We start from the raw sequence: 10,749 nt of genomic DNA on the forward strand, positions 1-10,749 counted from the left end.
AATTGTGGCTATTGTGTCGTTAAAAATTATTTCTTTATTTTGTACAAACAAAATAAATATATTGAAAAATGTAAAAACGAAAAAAAAAAATTATACTTTAGAAGTTAATCTAGTATCAAAAACGTTTGATTCAGCACGACACAGTCCGACTGGAAAGCTTTTGGTTAACCAACGTTTTGATTGATCAGCTTTTGGATAAACAACGCTCTACTGTATAACTGTTCTTTTACATTTCCACTCGTCTTCTCAATTCATTGCATCACAGTGTTTCGAGACAGTTGTAGATATTGAATTGCAGCAATAATTTCAGTCTTGTTCTTAAAATCGTTAAAAAGTGAATCTGACATCTCCAAAAAATTTCTTTTACAAATTCACCTTTGGGAAATTGTTTACATTTTTTTGCTAAGAAGTAGCTTTCTTTGAATGATGCAGTAGTTACTGCTTGTGACTTCAACATTGGCTTTTTAAAAACATTTTTTTGATTTGTTAATTGAGTTTTAAGATCCTTAACTTTACGTTTTCTCAGTTCGGAATTTAGTGGATAATCTGTTTGATACTTGTTATGTAAAGCTAAAAAATGTCTCTCCAGATTACCCTTTTTAGCAATGGCTATCGAGGTAAGGTATATTAAGCAACGACATTTATCATTCACCATTGTAAAAAAGTAATTGAGTTCTCATTCTTCATTGAAATGATAAGTTTTCAATTTTTTTTGGTTTATTACTCATGTTCATGGGTAACTAAAATGCAAAAGAAATATGACAATAAATATTGAATTAAATATTTCCTATAAAATTAAAAACTCATGAACTGCAGTAATTAACTCTGTTAATGACTGCAGTTTAGAGGTCTGTTGTCGAGAACGCTTACTTATTAAGTAAATAGATAGATAAGAAAAGTCACAATTTAATTTAAAACATAAAGAAAAGGTACTTACATTTTAAACAGAAGAAAAATTGAAACTCAACATTGTCACTTTTGGGGACCACCACTTCACCCTCTCTCTACCATGTCCCAACCTACACTCTCTGTCCCTCTTCCCGCCTTTCTTTTTTCGGTTTTACAACCCTTTGTCTACATTTCTTATTTCCCTTTTACAACTGTATGCAAATGGATTGCGCATGGACCAACAAAACCGCAACTAAGGGAAGACACAGAGGTCCGATATCACTACAGTTGCATTTGCACATTACATTCATACATTACATTCAGTTACAAGTGTAACACATTAAGTCAAGACATCACGAGTGATTGACCAAAATTGGCTTCGCAATTGACTCATTGGCCACCCCTGCTATATAACATTTATGTACAGTCATATATAATCACTATATATATAAATGCCTTTTTAATGGTTTTTAAATGACAGCTTTTTCTCTCAATATTTTTAGCACTTAAAATTCCAAATACACTCATTGTCATAAGAATTTGCACAACAAGGAGGAGTTGTCATATCGTTGCAAAACTTGGAATGCAGATAAGTCTCAAGTAGATATGGAAATGATTAGAGTTATAGCCTGATGGCTCATAGTCTAATACAATACAAGTAAAGAATTAGGAGGCCATACCTTGTACTTAGCCTTTGAAGTGAAGGATTATGAGGATGGGGAGAGAGGAAGTGGGAAGGGGAGAAGGTAAATAGGAAAGTGGGAAGTGAGTCATCTGAGCAGGCAGCCAGGGTTTGTTACTGGCCAAAGAAAAATTTACATATACAGTGTGGGTCACAGCCCATCTGAATACAGATATTAGGTTGCTCATAGGATAAGGCAGTGGTTAGACACTGCAAAAAATGACAACAGCATGACAAGACAGGTGCTACCTGTGACAAAACAGGACATAAAGGCATGATGGAAACACAACACTGTGTGTGACAAAAACAGAACAGGTGCAATGCATAACAATTTTTTTTTTAAACTGACTTGCGACAGAGGGTGTGGTGTGTGGGCCCACTACAGGTGAAGTCTGGGAGGGTGACTGCTTACTCTTTAATCAAGGCAGAGAAGGCCTCAAGGGTGATCTTGGTGTTGAAGAAGCCTGAGCAGTTGCAGGGCCAGTGGTAGCCCTCAGTGTACATTGCATTAGCCAGGAACTTCCGTTGGTTTTTGTACTTTGGGCATAGGAAGATGACATGGAGGAGGGTCTCAATGTCCAAAGTGTAGTCGCACAACCCATTGCCTTTGAGAAGGAACCTTGCCTTTACATCACAATTGAAGACCATTTGAACAATTAACCAAGTTTGAGAGGGAAAGAATCATTGGGTTGAGAGAAACCAGATGGTCATCTTGTTGAATAGCCTGTGCCATCTAGGCCAGGGGTGAGCAACCTTTTTAATCAACGGGCCAATTTAAATTTTAAAATTTTTTTGCGGGCCGCACATAAAGTAGCACTTATTAATAATTTACAAAACTTTATTTATAATAAACATTAGAATAAAAAAATATAAAATTTAAAAAAAGTAAAGATTTCGTATACAAATTTTAATGCAAAATAAAAACAAACAAGAACAGAAAAACGGATTTACTTGAAATTTTTAATGAGAAAGTTGGCACTGTTGTTTCGATGCAAGCTGATCAATATCAGCCGGAATTGATGAGGTAGCTACACTACGCAGCTTTCTAATCGTGCATCACTCAGTCTTGATCGGTGGTCATTGATTAATTTCATGGTTGAAAATAATTGTTCGCAAACCTACGTAATTTCGAACAGAGACATCATTTGCTTTGCATTTTTCATCAAAAGTGGAAATTTCTCAGGGCTCACATAAGATTTATAAAAATTTTCGATGTTTACTGAGAAAAATACATTTTTTAAATCGGTATTATTCTGCGTGTCAATCACTTCCATTTGAAAGTCTTCGGGAACTGTATCCACATCGATACTAAATGGCGAGGAAAACATTTTCATGGAAACCGCTGTCTTCTCAGCTTTGAACATTTGGAATCGTAATTGAAATTCATTGATAAAAATGTCTATATATTGTGCGTATTTTTGAGTAGTAGTAACAGTTTTCTTTTTCTAAATGTGGAAAGTGAGACACATTATTCTGCAAAAGATGTTGTTTCCACAATTTTAATTTGCGCTCAAAGCCCTGAATTTTATCATACAAATTGTGAATAAACTGTCCTTTGCCTTGAAGTTCCACATTAAGATCATTGAGATGCTGAGTCATGTCGATAAGAAACCCAAAATCGCACATCCATTCTTTATTACCAAAATGAGGAAAGGCACATCCCTTCATATCCAAGAACAATTGTATTTTGCTTTTTAAGTTGTATACTCTTTTTAGCATTGCACCTCTACTAAGCCAACATACTTCGGTATTAAAAACCACGTTGCCATATTCAGTTTATAAATCTTTCAGGAATTCTTTAATTTCACGGTGATCTAATGTGCACGACTTTATAAAATTGATTAGTTTAATTATTGGTACTGTGACATTTGGCAAACTCAATCTTTTTGAACACAAATTTTCTTGGTGAATTATGCAGTGGTTAACGAATATTTCCCTTCCTGTGACCTTCTTAATGTCTTGAAATAGCCTTCCCGATACTTTTACCTCTATGCTTGAGATTGCTCGTGCTCCATTTTTTCTAATGAAATTGAAAAATTTTCCAACACAGACTTTAGTTCATCGTACAGGTCTTTGTCGGTTGTAGTCCCTTGCATTGGAATCAGTGAACACAATTCTTCGGTAATATTAAATTTGGTGTCAATACCACGTAAAAATATAGCCAGTTGTGCTGTATCGCTAATATCGCAACTCTCATCAAGTGCCAAAGAACAGTCTTCGAATTTTGCAATGCGTTCACGAAGCGTTGTTGCTATGTTCTCGGACAAGTCTACAATTCTCCTTGCAATGGTGAATCTTGATAAACTAATGTTTGAAATAATATTTATTTTATCAGGAAATGCTATTTCTGCAACAGCAGTCAGACATTCTTTTATCATCTCTCCATCTGCAAAGAGTTTCATTTTTTTTGCCCGTATTTGACTGACAACAAAACTAGCCTTTACTGCCGTATTTGATAAAATAGCTTGATTTTTAAAAATAGCCTGTTGCTTTTCCAAGTTTTTCTCCATTTGATTAAACTTATCTATCCGGAGTTGTCCTGTTTTTATATTGTTGTTCATGTTTTGTATCGTAATGCCTTTTTATGTTATATTCTTTTAATGTCGACACAGTCTCTGAGCATATTAAGCATACAGCTTTATCTTTGACGAAAGTGAAAAAATATTCAAATTTCCACTTTTCTTGGAAATGAGTGTGCTCATTCGCAACCTTCCATTTTTTTGTTTGCTTTTCCGACATGCTATTATGGATTAAAAATTTAAAAGTTAAAAAAATTTGTAGGAAAACTTAATTTTGAATAAAAAAAACTCTAATATTACCTTTTTGACAATAATATTGCACTCACGCCTTTCAAGAAACACAAGAATTGCTAAAATTGCTAGTTAACAGCTTACCAGTCTGACTGATTGTGTGACAGAAGCAAACACAAACAAGTACAGATGCGGCGCGTTTGTATTGCATGTTTGAACAAGTCGCCGACAAGTGAGTAACTCGTCACAAAAAATTGTTTCGGTTTAGTATGTACTACCATTTTATTATAATTAATTTTATAACAATATATTGATGGGAGAAAGTCGATAAATAAATTCAATTTTAGAAATGCTTGGCGGGCCGCATAAACATGTTTAACAGGCCGCAAGCGGCCCGCGGGCCGCGTGTTGCTCATCCCTGATCTAGGCCATTCTGACTACAATATATTACAATATGAGGAGGTGTTGGACCAGAGGACAAGAGAAAGCCTGCACATACAGCACCCTGGCTCAGGATGCCCTTGGCAGACCACTAGCCAAAAGGATTGGTTGGTCTTCCGACAAGCGCACACACACAATTGACTGTATCATTGTCTGTCCGTACCATTTTGAGGTGACTGGGTGAGGAACATTTAGTATCGCGGCAGCTATTACTTGTGCTGCTATTGACAGCCACCACTGTCGCCTCTGTTTGGAGTGGTGTCACTCCCGATGAAATTGAACTGCAATGGAATGGAACTGGGTTGTCTACATTCAAGATTCAGTTTGGCACTGATAATGGCGATGTTTGTGTCTGGAAGACCAATGGTGAATGCCTCAATCCTGCTGTTCCAAGCAGGATTGAGGCAATTGAGCTAACCCCACAGCCAGTGTGATGGTCTGGGGTGCCATCACCTACAACAGCTGGTCATCTCTAGTAGTGATCCAAGGGATGGACCATGATAGCCCACTGGTATGTAGTGTAGTATGTTAGTGACATCCTGCAGCCACACATGTTGCTCACTTATTTATATCACCATTACACTCATACATGTACAATTTCATTCAATTCTGACAACTCCTTAGTATGCTAATTTTATGGCAATGAGGGTATATACTTAAATCAGAAATTTTTTATAACTTATGAACTGCATTTTTATTTTGAGGCATATTCAGAAAGTTTAGCTTTGAAAAAGTTTAAAGAATTTAAATACTTTTTATCATATTTTATATATCTTATATTACTTTCTTCAAAAAATGTTTTGAGATGTGTAGAATGTGAACTTGAATCAACTTGTGCTTTACACTTACTATTACAAGGCAAAATTTTTGTATACTCATTGTAAGATAGCCACCTGCAATGTTAGCATTTCTGCGTTTCACTATATTTCAGGTCATTATCATCATAAAAATGATGGCCAATCAGGAACTTCTTCAGGACTAAGAAAATATAAAAGTAAAAGGCTTGAAATGTTAAGAACCAGCAATTTTTTTTTCTTTATGAAAATGTCAGGCCACAAACTGCTGCCCACACTCAAATCCTCATCACTTTATTTGGATAGGAACAAACAGACTACTCCCATACACTCCTGACTTGACACCAAATGACTTCAATCTCCTCTTACTTCTGAAGTAGTTCCTAGTTGCCCAGCATTTTGACAACAATGATAACCTGAAAGAAGCTGTGAAGAAGTGCTAATATAGCAGGCAGCCATATTCTATGAAGAGAGTATGTATAAAAAATTTATCCCTCACTGCAAACAGTGCCTCAATAATGGAGGTGACTATATGGAATGGTAGTAGTATGTGTTAAAAAATAAAATTTTTCAGTTGTTTTTTAAAGCTAAACTGTATATACTTTCTGAATATGTTTCCTACAACTTTATATAAAAACTGTTGTAATTTATACACGTTTCAGTATTGTGCTTGATCTAATACTTGAAGAAAACATTATCTTTTCTTCTGAGGTAACATAAACTGTGAAAATTTTTCAACTTTTTGCAATAGTCACCTGCACTTACTAAAAATAATTTTCTAAAGTAAGCTGGAAATTGGAAATTATAGTGCAAATTTCATAATTATTTTAACTGTTTGCTTAATAATTGTATGAGTTTCTCAGTTATATTACATTTTTCTTTGTTTATAATTTTTAGAGAATAAAATAAAATATTAATAGGATCTATCAAATTAATTATAATTAATGTTTTGTCATTTCAGATTTGAAGACAGTGGAACAGAAATTAAATAATCGTTTGTATCATAAATTAGCAGATTTTATTGGTGATATGACGAAAATATTTGATAATTGCCGCTATTATAATCCACGGAATTCTTCATTTTATCAGTGTGCTGAAGTTTTAGAATCTTTCTTTGTACAAAAAATCAAATGTTTCAGACAAAGTATCACATGATGATTGGTAAAAAAAATTTTCCTGCATTTAATGAATTATCTGGTCAAATTCTTCCAGATATACATTTATATATCGTGCATAGTGCAAATTTATAGGCGTCACGGTACCAGCTTTTAACCGTCAGACATCTGATTTAGCCTGTGTTTTGATTCTATGCAGTAAACATAATGAAATGTGCAAGGTGTCAAAGGTAATGTTGACTGATTCATTCCACATCAGAGAGAGAGAGAGAGAGAAAAAATGCTGTGATTGTGAAAAGAGGCAGTTATGTACTGTACATGGGATTTGCAATAGTGTTGACAACTTTTTAACTTCATTTGAACTTTGTTGTGTAAATATTGGTTAACTCCAAATCACATCAAACTCAAAAATATGGGAGAAAGGATGCAAAATTTCAAGGCACAATAAGTCGCTTCAATTAAGAGCGATTCTCAAAAAATGGTAGATTACCGAACGAAAAATTTATTTCGGTTACATTGCACTTTTATGTGAATTACTGTAGAGACATATATTGTGAATATCAAAAAAAGATTAAAAATCAGATGAAGAAGTTGTATTTCATGTCCATGCTAATTAACTCTGCAAACAAGACCAGTGTGTTTTGATATATTTGTCTGCAAATTGGCACCATCAGAAACCATTATCCTTGTAATGTAATCCCCTAAAGTAATAACGAAACAAAAATAACATGGTAGTTTTGTAAGCAATTCTGTGCTGTACTATATACAAAAAGACATGACTTTCTGTCGTTCTCATGGGATGGATTATTTTTTTACAATGCAGACAATGGAGAGGAAACTAAAAGCACCAGTCCCATCTTCAATAAGCACATTGTAATTGTCTGTTTCATGAGTTTTACATCTCACATTTATAGATCCATCAGAGTGCTTCATTCTGTTTTCATGGCTGTATTTATTTAGTAAGACATTGATGATACTATCATTAGCAAATCTTCATAAAAACAATCTTCATATTGTTCAAACTGTCCTTGCAGTTGTACAAACATTTATGTCATGATGCTTTTCTGTATCAGTGAACAGAAAAATCATATTCTGTTCCGTAGACAGTAACATTTCTTGATATTGTGTAAATGTCATTTGTATCTTTAATAAATTATCTACAGAGTGAGTTTGAGTCTCTTCGGGGTACGTTTACTTGCCCATCATTGATAACGGAAAATTGTTCAAAGTATCATGTAAAGGACTCAAATCGTTTAATATTAAAACATTCTTTAAACATATCGACTAGGGTTTCTTATTGTAACAACATTATCATTATAAAATGTTTAGTTTTCCAACCAACTAATTAAATCAATTTCTATTTTATACTGTTTTTCTCTCTCCAGTAATTGAACTCCAAATTTGTGTTGTTTTAAAATTCTTTTATTCCTTACTTTTTGAAACTTTTACTTCTTTTGCATAAAATGACATCTTAGAGGTATTAATCTTTCTTTTCTTAACAAAAATGTAACATAACATAAAAATTAAAACAGAATAGCATAATATTTTAAGCATATTTCAAAAAGAAATACGTGAAAGAAGGGATATTAAATGCAAACCTTTTACACGAAATTAGGAAGGGCAATCACAAAAAGTATTTCGAGCTATTCATAACCTTTCATCAATAAGAATAGAAGGAAATTAGAGTAAAGAAAAAGCAAAAAGTATTAAGTCACAGTGAACACTTGAAATATTTAGAAAGCAAAATACCATCAAAATAATGCAATGACGTGATCGGATCGGTCTAGCTATTTGGTGGGAGCCAGTAAATGGAAGATCGTACCACTTTAAAAAAAAATTAAATATACTTTATTGACTTTTATGATACTCGAAATCAATAAACTTACGTTGCACGATCAATATGGGGATAAACTACTCAGTGGCGTAGCATGGGTGTCAGCTGCCCGGGGCGGAAGAAAATTTCGCCGCCCCCTTATTTAGGTATCTCAATTTAAAAGACTAAAATATACAGTAATTCTAAAGAACTTTTCAGCAAGAACAATCATCATTATTGTGTATTGTACAGGTTCAAATTTTTACAAGATACTATTATTATTTATTGTGAAATTTTGCCGCTCCCACTACACTACGCCACTGAAACTACTTGAACAGAGAGCAACATCATATACCATTGTCGGTTAATGTATGGGATCTTGGAACCTATGGTTCCAAGATGGCGGCTTGTCTGATTCCAGCAAATAGAAGGGAAACAGTGGGGACGCACGTTCTAACCTAACCTAACCTATTCTAATAAATTACCATAATTATTACCAACAAAATTATTAGAATAGGTTAGGTTAGAACGTGCGTCCCCACTGTTTCCTTGCTGGAATCAGACGAGCCTCCATCTTGGAACCATAGGTAACATTAACCCAATTGTCTTTATCCAAATTTCTTTCCCCTAGTTATTCACAGTATTTAAATTGTAATGAACCGAGTACTTACGATGAAAATAAAATTTTATCGACTTTCTTATTTAATTAATCGTTACAGCAAAAGTAAAATATATAGCACTTTAATATTACGAAAAAATTCGTAATAGATTTACCTATAAATATTAATACTAACTTTTATATACGGTGGAAAAACTTCATATTCGCGGAATGATTGGATAAGTCAGAGTGGTCTAAATGTCAGATTCGAGAATATGGGTACGATTCAAGTCAGATTTAGAGGTATGTGCCTTGGTTCCCCTATCGTTTTTCGGAAATGTTAATTACCTTAGAATTACTTAAATCTTAACAAAATCGAAGTCATGCGATATGAGTTGTTATATTTAAGTAACAAAACCGATTGATTTGGTTCAAGAGGGTGCACTGTAAGACTCCCCTCTGCATACGCCCGACCACGTTCGTATATTGTTTCATAGTTTCTCCAGTTACGTTTATAGCGCAGCACTCGTGTATTTGATATCGGTGTGGATTGTAAACGTGAACTTTGCGCAGTTCTAATAAACTTTTTTTGATTCTTACAAGTTAACAGTCGACTAAACAAAAAGACTCCAATGCAAATATTAAAAAAAGGCCAAAGAAAGGACATCCCTTCAAAACAAAGTAAGATTTTGTTTTTGTTTTTTTTTTTTCATTACAGATTGTACGAACTTAATGTCAATTTTATTTTTCTAGTTTTAAATCCGCAGACACGTTTCAACTAATCATTTTCAAGATACAAAGATTATTATTATTTAGAGTTGTTTTCGCTTTCGACTTCTTTTCAGCAAATATCATTTTATTATTTTATGAAAATAAACTTAGATATTAATTGTAATCGTGGAAAGTGGCAAACAACTCTAAATAATAATAATAATCTTTGCATCTTGGAAATGATTTGAACGTAAATATTTAATCCAGGTCTTCTTTGAATATATAAAATAAGAAGAAATAAAAAAGCAAAACTACAAATACATTTTTGTATTTTTCATTACGAAATGAACAAAATCTTGTTAATAAGATAACTTTTATATTCGATCCTGGCCATACTGGTATACTAGGAAATGAAAAAGCCAACTTTAAGGCTAAGTCAGCTACAAAGGAAACTGACTTGGACTACATTCACATCCCTCTATCACGTAGCAGCCTTAAAAATTATATTCATGACAACGCTATGCAAAAGTGGAATCAACAATGGTTGAGCAGTAAAACTGGTAGAATAACAAGACTTTATTTTCCTAGTGTTGAATGCAGGTTCTCATCATCACTTAGAGATTTAGCCTTTGCTACTGCTCAACTACTGAGCATAATAATTTTAGAAGCCGATGTATAACCGGGCAGAAACTGCCTTTTGCTTTTGCTCTTCATAAAACCTAGACACCGTCGACCATATGATCTATCATTGTTCAATTTACGATCAAGATACTTATTCTGAAATTAGAAATCTTTACGGTTGGTTTCAGGTGGCCATATCCGCTCGATAAGCTTGTTCAGATGCCACTGTTTGATGCTTTTTACAATTATGTTCAAAAAGTATGGAGAAAAGACTATAATTTCTAATTTTACATTTTAGTTTTCACTAAAAGCCTAATACTAATTTTATGTTTACTT

At 33.7% G+C, this 10,749-nt stretch overlaps 1 protein-coding gene across 1 annotated transcript in view; it reads left to right on the plus strand.

Moving 5' to 3' along the window:
* Positions 1-7,950, plus strand: part of E(bx) (nucleosome-remodeling factor subunit NURF301 E(bx)) — a 138,860-nt gene extending 130,910 nt beyond the window's left edge. Inside the window, 1 exon segment of the mRNA XM_067265927.1 lies at positions 6,517-7,950. Coding sequence (XP_067122028.1) covers positions 6,517-6,710 — 194 coding nt within the window. The 3' untranslated portion in view covers positions 6,711-7,950.
* The last annotated feature ends 2,799 nt before the right edge of the window (positions 7,951-10,749 follow it).

This window comes from Centruroides vittatus, unplaced genomic scaffold (assembly GCF_030686945.1).
Source record: "Centruroides vittatus isolate TY-2023 unplaced genomic scaffold, ASM3068694v2 contig_2565, whole genome shotgun sequence".
NCBI classification, from domain to species: domain Eukaryota; kingdom Metazoa; phylum Arthropoda; class Arachnida; order Scorpiones; family Buthidae; genus Centruroides; species Centruroides vittatus.